Genomic DNA, 24,063 nt, shown 5'->3' on the forward strand with positions numbered 1-24,063 from the left:
CATCTCTACACAGCCCAGTACCATTGTGGTGGGAGACCCAGGGAGGTGCCCTGAGTCTGTGAGTTAGGAGGCAGCCCCACAGACCTGGGCCTGGCCCTCAGCCTGGCTGGGCTCGGCCAGCTGAGACAGGGGTCTTGTCCTGCCACGCAGGGCGTCACTGAGGGCTACAATGGCACCATCTTTGCCTATGGCCAGACGGGCAGCGGGAAGTCCTTCACCATGCAGGGCCTGCCGGACCCGCCTTCCCAGAGAGGGGTCATCCCCAGGGCCTTCGAGCACATTTTCGAGAGCGTCCAGGTATGGGTCTCGTGGAGGGAGGGGGCAGGGCTGGTGCTCTGGGCTGGCGGCTCCCCGAGCGTTGCCACAAATGGCCCCAGAGCACCTCTGACCCGTGGCATCGACTGTAGGATGCAATCAGAGCCAGCCTTGACTTGGCATGGGGGAGCAGAGGCTGGCTCTGATTTCTGAAAAGGTGATGGGAGAAGAACTCAAAACTGAGAAATTCTACCTACTGGTTCCATGTTTTTCTCCTGCCATTTTTTGATTTTAACATTTCATTTAGCATTTCACATGGATACGATGACCCAGAGCGTTGGCCCTGAGAAGCGGTTGTAACAATCATACTTCTGTTTCTATTAAGCAGTTGCAAAGCCCTTTGCATAATTATCCCACTGAACCCCCGCCCTGACCCAGGAGGCGGCTATTATCCCCATTTTCGAGATAGAGAAGCCAAGAGTTGGAGCCCTTATGGGCCAGGCCAGGACTGGTTATCCCGGTGTTCAGGCTGCAGGGGAGAATTGCCCTGGTGACATTCGTGGCAATGTGCAGAGATCCCTGCATCTGGGAAAGGGCAGAGCGGGTCTAGGGCCCTGGTCAGCTGCAGAGCCCCCTGTACCCGCTCCCGGGACTCATTTTGGTGACCCCCAGGAGTATCTGGCAACAGGCAGAGCTGCCAGGCATCAGCCCAGGGCCAGAGCTTGGGTCGGGCCTTAACTGTGGCCTCAGTTTCTCTACCTGAATAATGGGGAGGCCTCTCCCGTTTCCTTTGCCGTGAGGTTTATAGAGAGAGCATTAGACCAAAGCAGTATGAGAACTAGTGAGAAGCAGCTGTGAGAAGCCCGAGGGCCCGCAGAGCTGCAAGGAGGGGAGAGCTTGCCAGGCAGACGGGGCTGGGGACGCCTCTCCCCTTGACGTCCCCCCTCCTGCCATGATGTCGTGGCTGCAGAGGCTCAGGTCGCAGGGGCACGTCTGGCGGCAGGCACTGTGTCTTTGCTCTCTCTGTCCGCTCCCTGCAGTGCGCGGAGAATACCAAGTTCCTGGTCCGGGCCTCCTACCTGGAGATCTACAACGAAGACATCCGTGACCTGCTGGGGGCTGACACCAAGCAGAAGCTGGAGGTAGGTGCAGACCTGGCGAGGGCAGGTCGGGGGGAGGTTGGCATCAGGTGGGGTCCCCTCAGAAAAGCCGGGGAGGTATCTGGAGAGCCAGGTGCTGGCTCAGACCGGAGTGGGGACTTTTGAACTTGATTCTGGAGTATTCTCGGAGTCCAGGTTGCAGGGGAGGGGTTAATGGGCCGACCCTCCACCATACGAGGTGGGGCTGGACCTTGCCTGGGGTAATGCCACCTGTGTCTGTTGTAATAGATGTTTTGTGATAGATTTCATTTGAAAAATAGGTTTCACTTCTAAAAAATTATTTTGAAAACCTTCAGGCTAAAAGGAAGGTAATAGTGATTGTCACTTATCAAGCACTTACTCTTTCTTTCCTGAATGCTTTAGGCACGTTATCCCATTTGACACTCCCGTAACCTTGTTAGGTAGATATGGTCCCAGTTTGCCGATGTGGGAAGGGAGGCTTAGAGAGGTTAATTCATTTGCTCAAGTGGCCAAACCTGATTTGAACCCAGGTCTGTGTCTGACTTTAAGGCCCTGAATCTCAAAAATCATATTTTACTCTGCTTGGCAATAAATGGGTTCAGATTCTGGGATGTTGTTCCCATTGGAAAGAGGTCAGGTGTGGGGGCGCCCAAGGACCAATCGTATGACTTCATAAGGCCGTTGTGAGGACTGAAGAGAGTAAGGAGGGTGAGCTGCTTGGCAGAGTGCTGGCGCGTAGTAGGTATTCGATGCGTGAGCTATTTCATGCGATTGGGATTCTGAGAAAGGACAGTGGGTGTGACTGGGGCTTGCAAAGTGGAGTCCTCGGGAGAAGGAGTCAAGGCCTGATGGGGAGCTCACCACAGAAACAGGTAGGGCTGGCTCAGTCAGCCACTGAGCGCTGATAATTACATTTTGTAAATTGTCCTCAGTTTCCTAAAAGGCCAGAATCAGAATGAAAGAATATCATTTCCAAGCAGGGTGAAGCAGAATTGGATGCTTTGAAGGTTCTGTCAAGATAGGCAGAACTTGGCTGACCCTTTGGGGAGCCCAGTGAGGTCAAGTGACCTGCCAGGACTGGACACCAGTTGGTGGCAAGGCTGGACCCAGGTCCAGACCCTTGGGCCTTCATTTAGTGTGAGGTCTTGGTTATGTCTCCTGCTTGGGACTCTTTAAATGCTGGGTGGGCCTGGTCAGGTCCAAGGAGGGGAGCACAGTGGGGAGGAGGCTGACCCAGATCTGTGGCCAGAATGCTCATGGCTGCCCCCCCAGCTCTGGTGCTTCTTGTCTGACCAAGCAACCAATGGACCCCCACGAGGCCCACAGCCAGCGTCGGGGGTCAGCCTACCTCCGTCAGGTCGGCGGGCCCAAGTCGGAGGAGTATCAATGATTAATGAGCATCGACCCAGAGGGTGCTATGGAGAGGCCCCTTTTATGGGTGAGGAAACTAGGCTGGGGAAGAGGAGGTGACTTGCCTGAGGTCCCCCGGCTAAGAAGCCACAGAGTCAGGGTTGGACGTTTTCCATGCTTAAATCTCCCCAGGACACGTGCCTTGACAGCTACGGGGAGGGGGGCAGGGCCACCTAAAGGGGCTGCTGCTGATGCCTCTCGAGCCCCCTGACCCTCAGTGACCTCTCGATGGACGGGATGTTGGAACCACCTGATTCCCACCCACCCCCACCCATGTGGGGGCAGGACTGTTTCTTTGCTCAGCTCCAAAGCCTTCTACTTGCCCCCTGATCCCCACTTTCCTGGCTTCATTTGAGGGGTATGTGACCATTCTATGGCCCAGCTGAACAAATCAGACCTCAGGGAGCAGCTGTCTTGAAAAATCTTGTTTGCACTGGTCATATTGTGGAAAAGTCCTTAAAAATTTGAGCCAGAAAGACCCTTAGCTTCCAGTCCAACCCTTTCCAGGTACAGATGAGGAAACTGAGTCCCAGAGAGGGGAAGAGTCTTGGCTGAGGTCACACAGCAAGTTACCAGTAATGGTGTTGGTGCCAGAACTGTAGGATCTGAGTGATTGGGTGCTTTCCTCCCAGGATTTTGGGGGGTCAGCAGTTATAGGAAACCCCTGGGCAATAAGAAGCCAGTAATGGGGCTCCAGTCAAGGGAGGCACAGCCTTCAGTTGTTGATTCATTCAACGAAGACTTACTGCGATGACCTGGAGGGCGCCAGGTGCCAGGCCACACGCTGCCGCAGGTCCTCACAGGTGTGAAAGCCCTCCCTCCCTCCCTCCCCATCCCCATCCAGACCAGGACCCGCACCCAGCCCTCCTCCTGGGCTCCTCCCAAACACAGCAGAGCTTTGCCGTTTCTAGGCAGGAACCTCCAGCCGCCCACCTGGCATCCTTCTCTTGTCTTCTCTATCCTGGAGCTGCAGCAGCTGAGTCATAGCTCAGCCCCCAGACAGGGAAATGGGGAGAGGAGGAAGGCGCAGGGCCCTGCTGCCACGTGTCAGCCCTGAAAGACCAGCCTGCAGGATCCGGGCCCCTGCCAACCCACACGGGCAGCAGGGGCCGTCCTCCCCGTCTTCAGCACTCTGGACCCTAGAATGGCCTCCAGTACCCAGGCCCTGAGGGGCCAAGGGCTGGCAGCTGCATGCACTTGCCCCAGCTGGGCCAGAGGCCTCAGGCTGCCAGTGACAGCTTGCTCAGTGACAGTCCCCATGAGCACGCTGGACTCTTGACCTGCTGCCTCGTGGAGGGGGTGCAGATGAGTTCTCGTAGAAACCTCACAACCGCCTTAGCAGGAAGTGCTGTTCTTCTCCTCTATTACAGATGAGGAAACTGAGGCTCAGTGTGCCTAGGTAAGACCAGCCCACGGGCACACAATCAGGAAAGGGTGGAGACCGGATTTGAACCCCAGTGGCCAGGCCCCACAGCAAAAGCTCTTAACCTGTGCTTAACACAGGGCCTGATAATTCTGGTAATTAGGGGTTATTATATTAGCTAGAGCCAGCAAGAGATTCTGGGAAGAAGATTACACCCCCTCCCCCCAACCATCACGTACCACCATCATGGAACCCAACCCGGTACTGCGCAGTCGAGGTGGGGCCATTGGCGGCTCTCCACTTGGTTCCCGCAGACACTGTATGGGCAGCGTGTCAGGATCCCCATCCTCCATGGGGGCGTTTCCTGGCCCTGGAGCATCCTGCCTGCCCTGGCCATATGCCAGATGGTTGCCATGGCAACCTGGCTCTGGCCTGCGCTGCCCAGTGGAGCAGTTACCGAGGAACGAGGAACGCAGCCGCAGCTGGCAGCTGTCACTCAGCGCCTCCTGGGCATGGGTGGTGGGTGGGGGCGGGAGGAGCAGGGGAGGGGCAGAGGGAGTCCAGGGTGGAGGGGGATCATAAGGCGGGGGGGCAAGCCTTCCTGGGCCTAAAAATAGGGAGAGTGGGCGACCCCTCAGCGAGAGCTTGCCTCCCTGCCCCCTTTCCTGCTCCTGAGGTGGCTCAGGTGACACAGAGCAGCCTCACCCTCCCTGTGACGTGGGTTCACTGAGCCCCCTCCAAGAACCCACAGAACTTTTTTTAGATCCCTTCTCCTCTTAATCCTCATAATAGTCTTGCAGAAGTAGGATTTGTTATCCTCATTTTCCAGTTGAGGAAACCGAGGCCGAGAGAGACAAGGTGACTTCCCCAGCCACAGTGACAGAGCCGGGTTCTAACCCCGGCCAGCCTGGCTGACCAAACAGGAAACCGCGTTCTTCTGAGGCCGAGAGCGGTCATCCGCTCAGCCACTCACCTGGGCCTGCTTTGCGCCGGGTGGGCTTCTAGGTCCTGGGGCTGTGGCAGCGATCGGAACGGGCAGCCCTCCAGGCACGCAGGTGGGCCGCGCAGCATCCACGCTGCCTGCGAGCCACTCTGTGTCGAGGTCCCGCGCTCGCTCGTGTCCTTTGTGCTCCATCCTCACAGCCACCTCCTAAGTCAAGGTCAGCCCTTTGTCATTCAAGCTGCAGTTACTGCTGGTGCTCCAGCCTCCCCCAAGCTCTGCCTCTGGAGTTCCCACTGCCTGTGACCCCTTGCTGCCCTGCTACGAATAGCTGTGTCACTTCAGCAAGTCACTTAACCTCTCTGTGCCTCAGTTGCTTAGCCCTTCCATGAAGCCCAGACCTTCCGGCTGGGTCTGGCTATTGCTCTGGTTCAGCAGACAGGGCACGCCTGTGCTTGCCCCCACTGCCCCCATCACTGTGCAGCAGGGGCCCAGCCCACCTGGGACCCTGAAGCTGCCCGGAGCAAAGCCTCTGAGCCTTCTGGGGCTCAGACCAGCAGACAGACGACTTTTGTCCTGATTCATTCTGCTCTTGCCAGAGTGGTTTTATTTCTTCTCACACTTGAAAAATATTGCGTTTCACAGCTCTGTGTCAGCAACAAAACAGTTTGGCTGCCTGGAGAGCAGGCAGGGAGCAATCAGATTAATTTACTCACCTCTGTTGCGTGGAGGGCTGGGGGCCATTTGAGCTGTGGGCCAATGGGAGTTCCGGGCAGCAAATGGCCCTTTGCCCACCATGATCCAAGGATCTGGGCATATTCCCGTTGCCCTGGAGCTGTGACAGAGAGGTGAGCAGGAGCTGAGCAGGAGCTGTGTCTACGGGGCAGAGGAGAAGCACCTGGAGCCCTTGCGTGAAGCTGGAGCTCCCAGACGAAACCACCTTCACCATCACAGCACCAACAACAGCAATGAGGAGAGTGGCGGGCATTTCTGGGGCACTTCCCATGTGCCAGGCTCCATGCCAAGCACTGTATTAATTCACTGAATCCTCACCACCTCCCTAGGAGATAGATATCTCATACCCATTTTACAGATGTGGACACTGAGGCTCAGAGAGTTGTTAAGTCACTGGCCCAAGTTCCCACAGTGAGTAAAAGGCCGAGGTGGGTTTGAGGCTGGAACAAACCCCTTGCCTGTTATAGGGTATTTGAGGTGCCAACCCGCACTGCAGGAGGGCGAAGCTGGTCTGAACTGGGCCCTTCCCTCAGGTTCCTCGGGATCCCTGACCCAGCCCTCCTGCCCACAGCTGAAGGAGCACCCGGAGAAGGGAGTGTACGTGAAGGGGCTCTCCATGCACACGGTGCACAGCGTGGCGCAGTGCGAGCGCATCATGGAGACGGGCTGGAGGAACCGCTCGGTGGGCTACACCCTGATGAACAAGGACTCCTCGCGCTCCCACTCCATCTTCACCATCAGCATCGAGATCTACGCTGTGGGTATGTGGGGCCGGGGGCGGGGGAGGGGCCGGACAACCTGAGCCGGCTTCCCGCTCCTGGTAGCCAAGACTCTCTAGCAGCCTCGGCTCTCGGAGCCTCGAGGGCTGGCTCCATCTGAAACTCGGGAGAGATGCTCGAACTGCCTGGAGGAACCATAAAAGGACCCTCCCCGTGCTAGGACCCATGTTTTCAGGATAAACAGCGCCATCAACAACAACAATCATAGTGACTGCTGCCACTGAGCGCTTACTATGTGCTGTGCAATTTACGTGCATTAGCTCATTTACTCCTTGCAACAACCCCGTGAGGCGGCTGCTAATATCATGCCCAGTTTGCAGATGAGGAAATCGGGGTCACACAGCTAGGAAGTCTCAGAGCTGGGCCTCTCTCCCAGGTGGTCTGTCCCCAGAGTGTGTACCACCCGAATCTTTTGGATTCTCTTATTTCTCTGTCCTGCTGTCTCCTCTTTGGTCATCTCGCTGTCCCTTCTTTCTGGAAGAGTTACTGAGAAGGGAAGAGGAAGGAAAGAAACTCCTATATACTTCAGGCCACCTATAGACGCTCTGCTAAGCACTTTACACACCTCATTCCGTTTAAACCCCACAACAGCCCTAGAGACAGCATTATAATTCTCATTAGCAGATGAGGAAACTGAGGCTCTGAGAGAGTGATTTGCTTGTTCAAGGTCCCACAACTGCCAAGTGGTGGAGCTGGGATTTGAACCCAGGTCTCTCTGACATCTGGGTTTTTCCCGCTAACACTGCAGCTGCTTCCAAGCTGGTGGTCCGTCACGAATAGAACTCCTGAGAACAGTGGAGCAGGAAGCAGCCTCGTCCAACTAGGAGCATAATTCTGGAGAGATCCCTGACCCGGGGTCAGGGCCTAGGTTGATGGAACCTCCCACCACACTGCCCGGCACCCGCCGTGCTTGCTGGGTGTCAGTCTCCCCTTCGGTCGCTGATATGGGGAGGGCGGGGCCAGGGTGCATCCTCATGTGATGAGGCTGTGGGGCGACGGGGCGTGGGACTAGGGCCGGTGAGAACAGATCAGGAGAGAGGAGGGGACAGTGGCTTGTGGGATGCCTCTTGGTCTTTGCAGAAGGGTTTGAAGGATGGGGCAGGCTGCTTGGAAACAGGCTTTTAAAAAATTTAAAAGATATGATTTTCATTATAAAATAATATAAGTTCAATAAAGATATTTAGGAATTAGATAAAAGTAGGGAAAATTGCTCATGAGCGTAACTAACTGTTAACGTTTAAGCATAATTCCTTTGGGTCCTTTGTTTCCTATGAAGATGTTACACGCAGCTGAAATCTCACGCTCCAGGCAGTCCCTGCCTGCGTCTCCTTTCCCAGGCCATCACTGAGCATCTTCCCACCTCATCTTTGCCACATCTTCATGCCCGTGGAGGTGGCTGAAGGACAGTGCCTTACTTGCCCTTTTCCGACCGGTCCTCTGGGAGGTGTTCATGTTGTTTCCGGTTCTCCCAGAACCATCTTGTAAATAATGCTGTGATGGACATCTTTGTGCACAAAGCTTTTTCTGTTTTTAGAGCCCCCGCCTCAGACCAGATTCCCTGGAGTCGGCCTCCTGGAGCAAAGGGTCCACACTTGTTTAAGGCTCCTGGTCCATTCCACAAAGAGCTTTCCAGAAGGGCCCTTTCAAGTCCCTCCTTCCTTTTCCTTTTTTTAAAAGCCCAAAGCATCAAGCCCCTTGTCTGTCCAAGTCTCTGCTGGTACCAGGAAAACTTTTCATTTCTTTACTTCAGGCTGCTGTGCTCGTGGGCAAAACTAGGCCAGTTCTAGTTTCCACTGGTGGGAAACCAAGGACCCCTCCCCTCCCCCTGCCTCCCCCCCCCATCTCACTTGGAACATTCTCAGTGTTGTCCAGTGATGATAAGCACTGTTGATGGTACTAAGAGCAGCAGGCTGTCATCTAGTGAGCGCTCGCTGAGTGCCAGCTCCGTCCTGGGCTGTCACACAGGCTCTCAGTGTCACCTTGCGACCGCCTGCAGGGCAGGGCTGTCATTCCCATTTTACCGAGAAAGGCTGAGGCTGAGAGTCATGTGAAGTTCTTTCCCCGAGTTTCCCAGCTGCTAAAGGATAGAATTGGCTGCCCCAGGTCTGTGTCTTCAAAACCGGTGCTTCTGAGCCCCTGCTAAGCTGGTATCTGGCTCCTGTCACCCTCGACTCTCGGGGTCTGCCCTGTGAGCACAGCCTGCAGAACTGGGCTTGTTCTCAGGGGAAACGGACACCTGCTCTGTGCCAGGCCCTGGGTCGACTCTGTAAAAATGTGCTGTCAGTTTACTTTACTCTTCTCAACAGCCAACCCTAGTGGAGAGCTATCATTCGTATCATTTTGTTGATATGAGAATTGTGGATCAGAGAGGTGCATGGCTCTGCCAAGGTCACACAGCAAGTAGGAGGCAGGACTGGGATGGGAACCAGGTCTAAGGGTCTCCAAAGCTGACGTTTTTGCATTAAAAGGTACAATACCCTGGTGACCCAGTCACATCCCTCCATCCCCCACCTTTGGCCCCACAGGAAATCTATAGGGGCTGTTGTGATAGTCATAAGAAATCCTGCTGCACTCAGAGAATAGCCTGTACCTCTCAGTCCCTTCTCCTTGGAGTCAGACAGCCCTGGGTTCTGATCTTGGTTCCACCACTTAACAGCTGTGTGACCTTTCTGGGCCTCAGTTTCCTCGTCTGTAATATGGGCACAGTAATAGCACCTCCCGCACGGGGCTCCCGTGCAGCTGAACTGAGGCCTTTGATAGGTGGGAGCAGTCAGTGCCTGGTGGCTAACTGCCTTCAGGACCGTGGGGCTCGCCTAAAGGCCCTTGCCCTCTGCCTGTCTGCCGGCAGATGAGCGGGGCAAGGACCACCTCCGGGCGGGCAAGCTGAACCTGGTGGACCTGGCGGGCAGCGAGCGGCAGTCCAAGACGGGCGCCACGGGGGAGCGGCTCAAGGAGGCCACCAAGATCAACTTGTCGCTGTCGGCACTGGGCAACGTCATCTCGGCCCTGGTGGACGGGCGCTGCAGGCACATCCCCTACCGGGACTCGAAGCTGACGCGGCTGCTGCAGGACTCGCTGGGCGGCAACACCAAGACACTGATGATGGCCTGCCTGTCGCCCGCTGACAACAACTACGACGAGACGCTCAGCACGCTGCGCTACGCCAACCGAGCCAAGAACATCAAGAACAAGCCGCGCATCAACGAGGACCCCAAGGACGCCCTCCTGCGCGAGTACCAGGAGGAGATCAAGAAGCTCAAGGCCATTCTGGCCCAGCAGATGAGCCCGGGCGACCTGTCAGGTGGGCTCATGGAGAGGAAGTGGCAGGGAGGGGCAGGGACAGGGAGATGGGCTCCCCTTGGTCTTCCTCCCACCAGCTCCCACCTGAGAGACGTGGAAGCACACCCTCCCTCCTCTTGACTTCACGTGAGCTCTTGAATGGTCAGAGGGAGCCCAGGGAGTGTCTGCCCGCCAATGCCCAGGAAGAGGCCGGTCTGTCTGGCGTGGCCCATCCACTGCAGCCTGTCGCCCACTCCCCGCCTCCCGGCTGTACTGCTGTTGTCCCACCTGTCTGCCTGCTCTCTCTGTGGCAGCATCATGATGCTGTGCTGCTTAGCAGCAGGGTGACTCACTCCCCCACGTCCCACCCCCACTCCCAGCTAGGCACCTTGTGATTGCAGCTCCCATGCCCAGGGAGGTAGAAATCCGTACCTGGAGCATAGGCCTGCAGGGTCCTTGCACCTGAGGGACTCCACGGTTTTCTTTGCCTGAGAATCCGTTGGGGAAGGGAGCATAAAAGAGTCCATCTGTCCATTCATCCACCTCCCCACTTACCCTCCTCTCTATCCATCCATTCTACACCACGCTCATTCATCTACCCATTCCTCTACTCATCCACCCATCCATCTACCCATTTACCCATCTATCCACCCCTTTACCCATCCATCCACCCATTTACCCATCCATCAACCATCCACCCGTTTACTCATCTATCCACCTATTTACCCATCCATCCACCTACACTTCCATTTACCTACCCACCCTTCCACCCACTCCATTATTTATACATCTACCCACTCACCCATCCACCCACTCACCCATCATTTAATCCACCCATCCATTCACCCATTCTGTCCGCCACCCCTATCCATCCTACCATCCACACATCTACCCATTTATTCACTCCATCCTGTTATCCATCCTTTTATCTGTCTTTCTACTCACCCACCCATCCACTCATCCAAAGTTCACGAAGCACCCCCTCTGTGTGTGGACCTGTGCTGGGACTGGGGCACAGAGATGAGCCAGATCCAGGCTCTGCCTCATGGGTACCTCGTCTCCTGGGGGAGAAGGGCACTCCAGGAGACCATTGTGTGCATCTAAGGCAGAAAGCAGTGTGTGGCCGGTCTATCTGGGGGTGGACTGTGGTCAGTCAGAGGGGCTTCACGGGGAGGGGGCGATTGAACAGAGTCTTGGCAGGTGAGAAGTGTCCCTGTTAGGATGAGAGTGGCCAATGTGTGCAAAGATGCATACAATTGTAGGGTGTGTTTGGGGAACCATGGATTCTTCTGATGGCTGCCTGGTGGGTAGGGTGGTGGGCCTTGAATCCCATGATGGGGGGGTTCCACTTTGGCAATCTACCTTCCTCCTCTTTCCCTACTTCCCCCCCCGACCCGACTCTCCCCCAAGATTGGCAAGGGGAAGCTGGATGGAAGAATGGCGAGAGGTACCAGGAAGGAGTTGGGGGGCTCTGCCATTGGTCCCCAGACCGTGCAGCGAATGTTCGTGCAGCCTTCCAGCACTTGTCATGGCAGCCTTGCTGGGTAGGGCTGTCTGTGTCCCCTCCTCCTGCATTAGGAGCAGGCAGCTCAGCGGCTGAAGTGACTGGTGCAGGGCCGAGAGCCGAGAGCTGAGCAGCAGTAGCCCATTCACGTCCGGGCTCCTTGGGCAAGCCACTCCACCCCTCTGAGCCTCAGTGTCCTCATCTGTAAATGGAGAGAACACCGCCACCCGCATTGTTACTGTCGTGAGGCAGTTGGGAGGGTGCGTGGGATGATGGTGTGTGGGCTTTGCACGGAGCCTGGCGCTGAGGCTCATTAGACAGCATGCGATGCTTTCACTTTATAGTTGGGCCTGAAACCGAGCTGCATGTGTCTGACTCCACATTCCATGCACGCGAAGTACCGCACGGTACTTCCTATTAGCTGCAGCCCCCTCGGCCCCAGTGCTCCCTCGGGTCACTGGCTTTCTCTCTCTTCTCTGGTCTTTTAGCAAGACTTGACACATCTGGCGGTTTTCACTGGCCCCAGATGCTCTCCTTCTGCTCTCTCTTGCCCGCAGGCCGGGTAGGCCCTGTGCCTGCATCCCACTGAAGCTGCCCTCATCATGGATGCCCTCCTGATTGTTAAAGCCGGTGATGGGTCCTCAGGCAGGCCTCACCATGTCCTCTTAGCATCAGTTGACTCAGCTGATCCCCTCCCTTCTCCTTGAAACCCTTGCTTCCTGGTCCTCCTCCCGCCTCCCCGGTCGCCCCCTCTCCTTCTCCCTGCGTGAATCCCCCCTCTTCCCTCACCTCCTAACACCGGGCTATCCCACAGTTGGCCCTCTATCCTCTTCCCTCTCTGTGCTCGCCTCTAAGCTGGTTTCTTCTGGTCTCGTGCTTTAAATACCATCTCTGCTCATGACTCTCACATGGGACCTCCAGCCTGGCCATGTCATTTCTGTCCAGTTCTTAATTTCTAAAGGTGACTGAGTAGTGACACAGAGAAAGAAAAGTTGAATGTTACTCACGGTTGGCCTAGAAACGAGGGTGGTGGTGTGCCACACGGGGCCACAGGGCCAGCACCGGTGTCCATCAGAAGACAGAGAGGAGGCGGGGGGACCCTGAGCCAGAGCCCTTATTGGGGTGGGAGAGGCGAGGCCGGGCAGGAGAAGCAGCCTAGGATCAGCTCACTGGACTGAGTCTGGCAGGTTTGGGCGGATGGGCCTGGGCCCGGGTGATTTAGCGGGGGGAATACTGGCTTGGCGTGTGCCAGTCAGACAGAGGAGGGGCTGGGGTGTGGACTCAGGACTGGCTGGCTCATAAGTGAAAGGTGGGCTCACTGACGAGTTGTTTACTCTCTAGGAATTAGCTGGCCCTGGGAGGGGTGGTCTCTCCCTGGCCAGCAAGTCCCCCAAGATGTCAAAACTTCGTAACGTATAGGGAAAAAAACTACAATTAATATACCATGTCCTCTGAATTCTGGACTTGAATATCCAGCCGTGTAAAATAATTTCAAACTCAATATGTCCAACACTGAGCTCTTGATCCTCCCCGAACCTGCTGCTCCTGTGGCTGTCCCTGCCCAGTTGATGGCAACTCTCTCCTCCAGGTGTTCAAGCCCGAGGCCTTGGGGTCATCCTTGGCTTCTTGCTTTCACTCAAACCCATGTCCAATCCAGCAGGGGCTCCTGTTGTCTCTACCTTTAAAACACCACCAGAATCTGTTCACGGTTGTCCCCCGGCCTGAGCCGCTAACATCTCTCGCCTGAATTACTGCAGAGGCCCCAACAGGTCTCCTGGTATCTGCCCTTGTCCCCCTAAGTACCTTCTCCACACAGCCAGGGAGATCCCATTCAAACAAGTCCTTTCATGGCCCTGCCAAGCCCTCTACTGGCCCGATTTGAACCAGGGTGGGAGCCGAAGCCCTCGCTGGGGCCTGCAAGGTCCCAGAGTCTGGCCCCATCCCCTCTCCGGCCTCCTCTTTGCCCATACTCTCCCCCACTCACTCCTCTCCAGCCACACTGGCCTCCTGGCTGCTCCCAGGATCGTCCAGGCTCCTGCCTGCCCCAGGATCTTTGCACTCACTGCTCTCTTCTTTATGTCTCCAGGATCTCTGACCACCTCTCTCCCTTCCTTCCTTGAGATCACTGCTTTCGTCTTACTTCGTCTCAAAGGTCTTCTTGGACCACACTATGTAAATTGCAGCTCTTCTCCTCAGTTCTGACTGCTGAGCACCCTTGCTGCTTTCTTTCTCTTCTTAGAACGTATCACCTGTAACGTGTTATGCATCTTGCTCATTTATTTCCTTTGCCTTTCTCCCCCAATTGAAAATGAACGTGGCCGTGGAGTCCTGTCTATTTTGTTCAATGCCACATCCCCAGTACCTAGAACGTGTAGATGCTCCATAAGTGTTTGTTGAATGAGCGGGTAAATGAGCGTTTTACTGGAGACGTGCTTGAGATAAGTTTGATACTTTGAAGTCTTTTTGAATGAGTGTGTAGTTGTCTTTTTATGGATTTGTGTTTGGTTCCTGCAAATCGTGTGCACCTTGGTCACAGCCCCTCATTTTTGTTTTTCTCCCAGCCCTGCTGTCCAATCAGGTGCCCCTGAACCCTGACCAGACTGAGAAGCTGTTGCCCCCTCCTGTGATCCAACACGACACGGAGGCTGAAAAGCAGCTGATCCGGGAGGTGAGACCCCGAGCAGGTGGGGGGACGGGCAGGCAGGTGGGGCCCCGCAGGAGACCATCCATTTCACCCCACCATTGCCTTGGGGTTGGTACTACAATCTCCCTTTTGGAGCTCAGAAAGCTGGGGCTCAGAGAAGTGCCATGTCTTGCCCAAGGTCACACAGCTAAGGAGAGTCTGAGCTAGGATTTGAACTCGGGTTCCTGGCTCCAGAGTGCAGTCCGTCCCACATCAGTGCTCTCCGGGGGAGAACAGGGAGGGGCTGGGGATCTCTCCTCAGGACTGCAGGAAGGGGTGGCTGGGATGGGTGGAAGCAGAGAAGGCATTCCTGGCCATGGGGATGGCCTGTGCAAAGGCAGGGAGCTCTGAGTGGAAGGAGTCTCCCCCTTAGCAGGTGCCAACAAGCCGGGAGCTGAGAACAGGGCGGCTTGGTGGGCAGTGGGAGCCCCCAGGGGCCCATTTGACCAGTGGATAAGTGGGGTGTTGGCCTCCCACATGTGTGCCTCCCAGCATCTCTGCGAATCAGTGGGGCAGGTAACACACTGATTTCCAGACTCAGAGCTGGTCCCCAGAGGGGCCTGTACACAGCCAGTCACGGCGGAGCCTCCTGGCCCCGAGTCAGGCTCCATCCCAACTCCAGGTTCTGCTGGTTTCCGGAGGTTCCTGCCACTTGAGGGCTGCATCCTGGGACCCCACATGTGGTGGAGTTTGACATTCGACAGTCCCTTGGGGCACTGGCTTTTTCCTGGTAGAGGACCTCATGCCAGGCAGGGCCAGCTCTGCAGGACTGGGGCCCGGATGTGTCTGCAGCCTGGCCTCTGCCACTCAGCTGTGACCTCAGATGCCATCAGCCTTGGGGCTCCCGGAAGCCCCAGTCAGACTATAGGGGCCTGGGGCCCTGCCCCGGGGGGCCACACTGGGTAAGGCCTGGGGGTCTCAGTCCTGTGGCTGGAGGGCTGGGAGAAATCGGCCAGAGTCCCCAAGAGCTGCCCCACGACGGGCACAGGCTGTCACTGTTCTGGGAGAGGCTCAGGTGAACCCCATCCCGGCCCTTGTGAAGGTTCTTGGGGCTCAGCTGCCCACTCTGCTTCCCCCTTGCTGGTCTGGAGCGCCTGGGGCAAGGTCAGGTGTCAGGTTGTCTCTGGGGCCCTGGGCCCAGCTCCTGGTGATGTGTTGGGAGGAGGGGGCGTTTGGGGACAGCCGAGCCCACAGGAATGAGAGAAGTCCCATTTTGGGAGTTCAGAGAGGGTTTGGGGATCATGTAGCAACAGGTGGACGCCGGTCACAAAGCGGGAGGGACGGGGCGGGTTGGCGGGGGTGCTGGGATGGAAGCTTCCTCGTGGGGAGCCTGGGTGCACGCAGGGGCCCTGGCTGCCCTATAAGCGAGGCGCCTCCGCCCCCTAGTGGTCACGAGGGCGGAGAGCCCCTGTGCCAGCCTGGCTGCTCTCAGGAGCTGGTGGCTGGAGGGTCCTCCTGCCCTGGGTGGGGGGGTGGCCTGCCTCCTTCTCCTGGGGCCGCCTCAGGGCGCTGCCACCGGAGGCCGCGCCACCAGCTTCCGTTTTCTGACCCTGGATCTTCTCCTGTGAGCCACACTTGGAGGCAGAGCTGAGGGTGGCTGCCCTCTCTCCCTCCTCCCCATTTCTTCTTTCACTTGTGACTCATAGTCGTTGAGACCTACTATGTGCCTGGAACTGTGCTTTCCTTTCCTCTCCGTTCCAGAACCAGTCAGGGCGCTCAGGATAAGGGGGTGGCCCCCGTGTGTGGTGGAGAGGGCGCTGGGCCAGGAGTCGGTTCAGCCGAGAGCTGGAGATGTGGCTCTGGGCCTCAGACTCCCGGCTGTACCCGGGGCATTTGGACTAGAAGATTCTTCTACTCCGTCCAGCTTTCACATTCTGCAAGCCAGGTTCTTGCGGGCTCTGTGCTGGGGCAGGCTGTGTAAGCCCTCTGGGCCTGTGTCTTCGTCCCTAGAATGGGGTAACAGCAGCCTTCCTGCTACGGTGAGAGGGCGATGAGAGGGGGTGTCTGCTCATCGCTGAGTGTGTGACAACTACCAAGTGGCAGTCGGGGTCGGGGTTTGTGCTCCAGGCCCAATTCAGTCATCAAGCATTTTCTGAGCACCTGCTAGGCGCTGGGCGCTGTAGCTGGAGGCGTGTGTGGCGCCAAGGAGGAGTTTTATTGCTTTTAATGTTGGAAGTCATTGGGCACATATTGTAGACTGCCGGGAACAATCTGGTACAGGGGACAGGTCCGTGGTCTAGGAGGGAGAGGGGGATGGAAGAGCAAAGTCCTCGAGGGGGCGGCTTGGCTTCCCATGGTTCGTCCACTGTCACAAGAGGACACAGGTGGACAGGAAGATGTGGGGCCGGGAAGGTGGGGAGTCCTTGTCTGATGGCCTCAGTGTTCTCTGTGAAGCACCTGACAGGAAATGAGGGGGAGTGGAGGGTTGTGGAGAGAGGGAGGGTGGAAGGACTGGGGAGGGGTGCTGAGCCACGTGGAGGCCCGCCTGAGACCCGAGGTCGCACATTTACTGGTGAGACTGGAAGTTGGTGCTGCCGTGTGTGTGTGCGTGTGCATGTGTGTGCGTGTGCATGTGTGCATTTCCAGTCAGGTCTTGCTGGGGTGTGAGTGCGGATGAATTGCGCTGGGAGGAGCGATGGAGGCAGGGCTGGGCCCTGGGATCCCAGCTGGGCACGGAAGGAAGGGGGCTGGGGGGCATGAGCCAGCAGACGGGGTGTGCGCTGGGGGGTCTCTGGGAGGCCCTCAGAGAGCCGCTAGGTCCTGGGAGGCGGGAGCCTGTCTGGGCCTCAGCAGCGTCGCCGGTGCTGTCCTGGGACTTGGGGGCTTGCTGTGCCACGGCATGCGCAGTCACGCTCAGGAGCCTCCGCGCCCTCTCTCCCTCCCTGGAGCAGGGCCTGCTCTCTGAGCTGGTTTCCTCCTTCCGGGAGGGGTCTGGGGAGGTGTGGTGGTGGCCGTGTGTGCAGGGCTCTCCCACCCCAGCCCGGTCCCACGCTTCTGGCTGCGGCCGCTGCAGGCCCCTCCGTCAGGTGTGGCTCCAAAGGACAGAGGGTCACAGACTGTCGTTCAGAAGTGCCCGGCTGTCATCCAGGAGATGGGGTCAGGTGCCCGCTCAGGCTCGGCAGTTGGGCTCCCCTGCTTACTGCTACGGTGGCTGCTCCCTGGGGACCCCTGGGGCTGGGCTGGAGGCCAGAGGAATGGTGGGGCTGAGAGGGATAGGCCACATGACAGACAGCAGTGGGGTCTTCTGAGAGGGCAGTCAGGGAAGGCCTCTCTGGGGGAGGGCCTGAAGAGAAGAGCTTGCCAGGGAACCAGGGCCAAGGCCCTGAGGCAGGGGGGATGCGCGCATGTCTAGGAGTGGAAAGTGACCGGCGTGCCCAAATATGGCAAAAGTGAGGTGTGGTCAAGGGGTGGGCCGGCCAGATGCCTGGGGACTCAGGTTGAGTTGACGAGCTTAGGTTTTATCCTTGAACATGGGATGCCATTGAAACATGGTGTGATGGACACGCTGCCGCCGCAAGGAGGAAGGTTTGGGGCAGGAGTGGAGGTGGGGGACCAGGGGAAGCCCATTTGGACACGAGCTGATGGTGATGGCAGAGATGGAGAGAGAAGCAGATGAATAAAAATAAATGTCCTTGTTGATGGGTTGAGGACCATTTGGTTAAAACGTATTCGTTAATGCAGAACGGTGTTCGTGGTATGTTGCTGTGTGGAAAAAACAGACCACAGACAAATATGTGTATTATTAACCCATTAAAAATGCGTAGAGGAGAGTTCCGACGGGTCTTCACCGGCCAGAAATTATCCCAGTGTGGTGTAGGTAATTTTAATTCTGTTCTTTTGGCTTATTTGTATTTTCTGGATTGTTTGAATGACCAAAAAGGAGCCCTGAAGGTCGTGTTCTGTACTGGTGGTAAAGTGCTGCCCCTGGGCGTCCCCTGCCGTCCCCAGGAGTACGAGGAGCGCCTGGCCCGGCTGCGGGCCGACTACGAGGCAGAGCAGGAGTCCAGGGCCCGGCTGGAGGAGGACATCACTGCCATGCGCAACTCCTACAACGTGAAGCTGTCCACGCTGGAGGAGAACCTGCGCAAGGAGACAGGTGGGCGCTGCGCCCCGGCCGTCGGGAGGGAGGCCAGCCTGCTCTCCTCCTGCTTTTACTAATGGAGGTTTATGGAGCATTTTCTACGAACCAGGCTCCGTTCTATTTAATCCTCACAACAGCCAGCCAAGGAGGTCCCACAATTACCCTTATTTCATAGATGAGGAAACTGAGGCACAGAGAGGGTAAGTAACTTGCCCAGTGTCAGACAGCTGGTGACGTGGAGCCAGAATTTGAGCCCAGGCAGTCTGACCCCAGAGCCAGTGTTCTTGCCCGCAATACCACATCGTGATGCTTTGGCCACAGGCTGGGCCCCAGCCCGAGGCTGACTTAGAGCTGTTCATACATCATCCCTGTTTGACAGCTGAGTCCCTTCTCTGAGTTTCTGCGTTGTCTACAGTCTCCTCTCCCTTTTGAGTCCATCTCTTACCAAAGCAACCACATTCTGTAATCAGCGTTCAATCATTAGCAAGATCTTTAACCTTCCTGGGAGTTTTTGTCTTCTTTTAACATTCTAGAATGTCCCACTCCACCGTTCTCATTCAAATACCCTGCTGCGAGGCAGCCCGGACACCTAGTACTCACCCAGATGTTGTAACGGCCATCGTGTCGCGGCAGTGGTATCGGTCACATCATTGGCACCATTTATTGGGCGTTACTGTGTGCCAGGCACGGGCCAGGTGTTCCCCCGGAACTGCCTCCGTGCGCCAGGACTCGCTGCAGCCTCCCGTCACCAGTGTGCACTCGGAGGCTGGGCGAGGTCCAGGCCGCTGGGCTAGAGGGTGGATGTCCTCTTCCAGCAAGGGGAGCGTCGGGACTTCTCGGGGGAGCACAGGACACAAGTGACAAAGCAGTGGGTGGGATGCCGAGGAGGCGGTCTAACGCCCATGAGCGGGGAGCCCTAAGGAGGCCTGTGTGATCAGAGTCCTGTCCCAGCTGGGAGGAAGCGGCCACTCTTGGTGTAGACCCGGAGGAAGAGGGGAGGGCAGGTTCCAGCATTTTCTGTCTTTCTCAGTGTCCCCTCCAGTCCAGTCTGAGTATGAGGCCTCCGAGTGGTTTTATTTGGTCTCTCTAACATTCATGTGCAGTGTTCGTTTAACTCTCATGGATCTAGCTCATGCCATGGGCAAGAGCCCTGAGCTGGACACCCCAGCGGGGGCCCCTAGGGTTCTTGCATGTGAAATCTAATCAGGAGCTCAGCCTTGGAGGCCGTAAGACCCACACGGCAGTCAGCTTCTCTGCTGAGAGCAGGCCCCAGGCAAGCTGGTAAGAGCCTAGCACCTAAGACCTGGGAGGTCAGAGAAAGGAGACATCACAGTGCTGATCAGGGAAGGCTTCCTGGAAGAGGCAGAAGGAGACAGCTTTGAGTTCTGATGGGGGAGAGGGCAGTGGAGCAGAGATGGGAAGCCAGTATCTGGGGGTGCAGGGGGGGCTCTTCAGCTGGTCTCTTGGAGACAGTGGGCTTGGGGCCCCCTTCCAGGGAAGGGTCCTCTCATTCGAACCTGTAAAAAGCTGAAGGAAGTTCTCCACTTGCAGAGGCCGTTCTGAAGGCGGAAGTCCTCTACAAGGCTGAGGTCATGTCCAGGGCTGAGTTTGCCAACAGGTCTGAGAACTCGCCCACGTTCCAGTACGAGGTGGCCGTGAAACCCGAGGTCTCCTCCATGGCCGACACGCTGCCCCGGGACGATGTCTCCAGGACCCAGGGTTCCTCCAGGTTGGAGGGACTGCCCAAGGTGGAGGCCTCCCAGTCGGAGATTTCTTTTGGGTCTGATGAGTCTTCCACATTCCAAGAAACCTCCATGTCTGAGGCCTTCCCAGGGCCCGAGGAGCCCTCCGACCTGGAGTTTGCTCTGCCCGACGTGGAGGCCAAGGTCAAGTACTTCTTGGCTGAGGATCTCAGCCAGGAGGCCATGGAGCCTCTGCTGGAGGGGGAGCCATTCCTCCAGGAAGCCGAGTCACAGCTGATGCCCCCGGAGCTGTTATCAGGCCTGCACGACCCGTTTGCTGAGGTGGAAGCCAAGCTGGCCCGGCTCTCCTCCACGGTGGCTAGGACGGACGTGCCCCAGGCGGACGTACCCAAGGTCCCCATGCAGGTAGCTGATGTCATGCAGGATGCCATGCAAAAATTCAGCAGGCAGAGCTGGGCTGGGGGCACGGAGGTCATTGCGCATGTGCAGACGGCTAACCTCTGCCCCTCCGGCACTGCCTGCACCGTCTCCGTGGTGGCTCTGGCTTGGTTGCCGGCTGGGGGTCACTGATATTCAGAGGTCTGGGAAAGAGAAGGTCTGTCCAAAGCTCGGTGAATCAACAGGAAAGCAGAGATGGAGATACAAGGCTCTGCCAGGCGGGCACCTGTACTGCCGCCGTGCGTGCGGAGATGGCTGAGTTGCCATGGTTACACTGAGCATCCAGGCCCCAAAGAGCTGGAGGTCTTGGTCCAGCCTCACACTCTCGTAGGCTCAGAGCAGCGAGCTGGGCTAGGGGTCTGCGGGAGTCCAGTTCCCTTTCAGGGACCACCCAGGGGTCCTGGGAGGCTGCTCTTCCTCCCTCCTGCCCCTCTGTCCAACATCTTCCCCCTTTACAACCCTTTTTGTTTTAAATGTTTTCCTCTTTTCTCCCCTTTGTCCTTTTTCCTTTCCTCTCGTGTGTGTTTGCGCACACACGCGTGTGTGTGTAAAGAGCACAGGGCTTTCAGTCCGACAGACCTGGGTTCAGATCCCGGCTCTGCTCCTCACTCAGCTGTGTGACCATGGGCACTCACCTCTCTGGGCCTGTTTCCTCATCTGTTAGATGGGGGTGCCCATGCACTTCACACGGGGTCATGCAGGTTGCGCTCCTGGGACATAGCCGGTGCTCAGAGCACGCCCTGTCTCCCCTCTCTCGCCTGTTTCTCTCCCTCCTCCCCTCACCCCTGCTTCCCACCCCTCCTCTCCACAGTGACAGGCAGGAGGAGGAAGTAGGGTTGGTGAGCAGTGTGGGGAGCTGAAGGGGCGGTCGGGGCAGGGGAGCAGAGGATGATTCTGGCCCAACCATCCCTCTCCCTCCCCCACCCCGTTCTCCTGTAAGCACTCCTACCTGCCAGACTTGCTGGAGCCCGGTGACCTCTGGTCTGAAGCCGCAGCGGCCCACGACCTCCAGCCCAGGGCTGTGAGTGCCCCTGCGCCAGGCCCTCTGTGCACTGGGAGGAGTTCCAGGGGCTGGCTCTTCCTGTGACATTCCTGCTCGTCTCCTCCCTCTCTGGGCCTCAGTTTCCTCATCCGAGAAGCAGGGACAGCAACCCCAGCCCTCCCCCAGCTTATCAGAGGCGGCCCACTACAAAGCCGTGGACCCACAGGAGGAGTGTCGTGCCTCCTGTTACTGGTGTTAGTAGGAGGCCGCTCTATGGACAGTGATTGTCAGACTTTCCTCAGTCTTGGAACCCTCGTCTAAAGCATAGAGGCCCAGTGTGTGCCCTGGGTGAGGCCGCAGGGAGCTGCTGGGGGCCCCTGGGGCACTGCTAGGGAACCCCCGTGGGGGTGCGGGGTGATTTTGAACACTGCTGCTCTCAGACTCTTTTCTGCTTAAGAAAGCACGACAGGGGGCCGGCCCGGTGGCGCAGTGGTTAAGTTCATGTGCTCAGCTTTGGTGGCCTGGCGTTCACAGGTTCAGAACTCTGGGCACGGATCTAGCACTGCTTGTCAAGCCACGATGTGGCGGTGTCCCACATAAAATAGAGGAACATGGGCACGGACGTTAGCTGAGCAACAGTCTTCCCTCAAGCAAAAAAGAGGAAGATTGGCAATGGATGTTGGCTCAGGGCCAATATTCCTCGTTAGCTCAGGGCCAGTCTTCCTCACATACACACACACACACACAAACCACACAACAAGCCACAGGGAGGGAGAGGAAAGCCTTAAATCCACCCCCATTTGTGGAGAGAGAAAACCACGTGCCAGCCTCTGGACCCCATCAGTAGGTAGGAGCCAGCACCTGCTCAGCTCCCCTGGCTGTACGGTGACACTGAGATGGGACCTGAGCAGGAAGAAGGGGCCGGGGGAGAGCATCAGGCAGGGGGACAGCACCAAGGTCCTGTGCTGGAAAGATCTTGACTTTCTCCGCAACGGATAATGTGGCAGGAGAAGCGGCAGGGTGGATGGGTGGGGGCAGGGGAGGGCTGGGGAGGCAGGGAGCAGGCGCAGAGGGCGCCGCCTGCGGTGGAGGAAACTTGTGAATGAAGTGGGAATGGCGAAGGATTCTAATCAGGAAAGGGCTGTGATCAGTTGACATTTTTTTTTTTTTTATAATTTTCTTTCTTTTGGCTTCTTCTTTTTTTTTTTTTTAAAGATTTTATTTTTTCCTTTTTCTCCCCAAAGCCCCCCAGTACATAGTTGTATATTCTTCGTTGTGGGTCCTTCTAGCTGTAGCATGTGGGATGCTGCCTCAGCGTGGTATGATGAGCAGTGCCATGTCCGTGCCCAGGATTCGAAGCAACGAAACACTGGGCCGCCTGCAGCGGAGCACACGGACTTAACCACTCGGCCACGGGGCCAGCCCCATCAGTTGACATTTTAAGAGAGTCACCCTGGCTGCCATGTGGAGCCTAGTGGTGGGGGCGGGAAAGGGAGCTGGGAGACCGTTTTGGGGGGTGTTGGTGGAAGTGGCGGCAGTAAGAACTGGACAGGGTGCACTTTTGTATAACCGGGTGTCTCCGAGCCAGAGGTGACCCGTCCCAGACTGCGAGGGATGCCCGCCTCCAGCTTGGTTTCTCTTTGTGCTCAGGAGGTTGACCTGGACCTGGACATGGCCAAGGAGGTGGTGTTGGCAGCAGAGCCTGGCATGGAGGCCGAGGCTGAGGCCCAGGTGGCCTTGGAGGCTCCGCCTCAGGCCCCACTGGCCATGACAAGTGTGAGAAGGGACAGTGTGGGTGTGGAGGTGGCAGTGCTGACTGACGACCTGCTGCCCATTGTGGACCAGCAGCAGGTGCTCGCCCGGTAAGCACCGCAGCTTGGGGCTGGGGGGACCCCACATTGGGGCGGGACGGAGCTCTACCCTGGGGGTGGGGGTCCCCATAGATTATTCCCGAGCCCTGCCCAGCTCTCCTCCTGCTGTGGCTGGGGAGGCCCTGATGCTCTCCAGGAGCAGTGGGGCAGGGAGGTGCTGGAGTCAGCCAGGCGGGCAGGGCTCTGCTCTGGATGCTGCGCAGGAGCCCCCAGATCCCCAGGCGCCTGCTGGGGAGCAGCCGCTCTAGGAGGAGGTGAAGGCGCTCTTGGCCACCTGGCTTTCCAGGGTCTGCCTTCAGGTCGTGGGAATCCCAGGGCAGAGTGATGCAGGCTTTCCTCAGGGCCCAGCCCAGCCTCCAGGGCCCTCCCAGAGAAACGACATGCTCCCCCTGGGGACAAGCCACCCCAAACTCCCTCTGAAGCCGCCTGGGGAGCTGGGCTTCCCTCACTGGCTGTGCCGCTTTGTGCAAGTTACTTAACATTTCTGAGCCTTGGTTCTCACTCGTGTAAATGAGGGCAGTGTCAGGCCCATCTCTGTGACAGAGTCCGCCCCACGTCCACAGTTCAAACAGTAACTCAGCAGCCACTGCCTGCTGGGCACCAGGATGCAAGGACAAATGAGATGCCACCCTGGCCTTCGAGGTGCTCCCTGGCCCGGGGGGAGGCAGATACCCAAGGCCCAGGTTCTGCCTCAGTTAGAAGGGAGAGGGCTGTGCAGTCAGCTGCTTGGGTTCCCATCCGCCTCCACCACTGCCTAGCTCTACCACCTGGGGCCGACATTAAACCTCTCCCTGCCTTAGCTTCTCATCTACAAAATGGGTATAATCAGAGTTCCAGCTTGAGAAGCTTGTTGTGAGGGTCACATGGGACAGGGCCTGCAGAAGTGGCAGCCCAGCCCCAGGCACCCAGAAAACGCTCA

General features: G+C 57.4%; 1 protein-coding gene across 8 annotated transcripts in view; it reads left to right on the forward strand.

Moving 5' to 3' along the window:
- KIF17 (kinesin family member 17) overlaps positions 1 to 24,063 on the forward strand; it is a 46,546-nt gene that overhangs the window by 6,894 nt on the left and 15,589 nt on the right. For 5 of the 8 annotated variants that reach the window (XM_005607386.4, XM_023635584.2, XM_014737517.3 and 2 more), the window contains 8 exons: positions 151 to 297; positions 1,296 to 1,397; positions 6,396 to 6,585; positions 9,452 to 9,904; positions 13,948 to 14,054; positions 18,018 to 18,165; positions 19,702 to 20,258; positions 22,924 to 23,135. In XM_005607386.4, the coding sequence (XP_005607443.3) occupies positions 151 to 297; positions 1,296 to 1,397; positions 6,396 to 6,585; positions 9,452 to 9,904; positions 13,948 to 14,054; positions 18,018 to 18,165; positions 19,702 to 20,258; positions 22,924 to 23,135 (1,916 nt within the window). Of the gene's footprint in view, positions 1 to 150; positions 298 to 1,295; positions 1,398 to 6,357; positions 6,586 to 9,451; positions 9,905 to 13,947; positions 14,055 to 18,017; positions 18,166 to 19,701; positions 20,259 to 22,923; positions 23,136 to 24,063 lie in introns of those variants that run through there. The other 3 variants (XM_023635586.2, XM_070252011.1, XM_023635587.2) reach the window with 2 other exon arrangements.

Source organism: Equus caballus, chromosome 2 (genome assembly GCF_041296265.1).
Source record: "Equus caballus isolate H_3958 breed thoroughbred chromosome 2, TB-T2T, whole genome shotgun sequence".
Taxonomy (NCBI): Eukaryota; Metazoa; Chordata; class Mammalia; order Perissodactyla; family Equidae; genus Equus; species Equus caballus.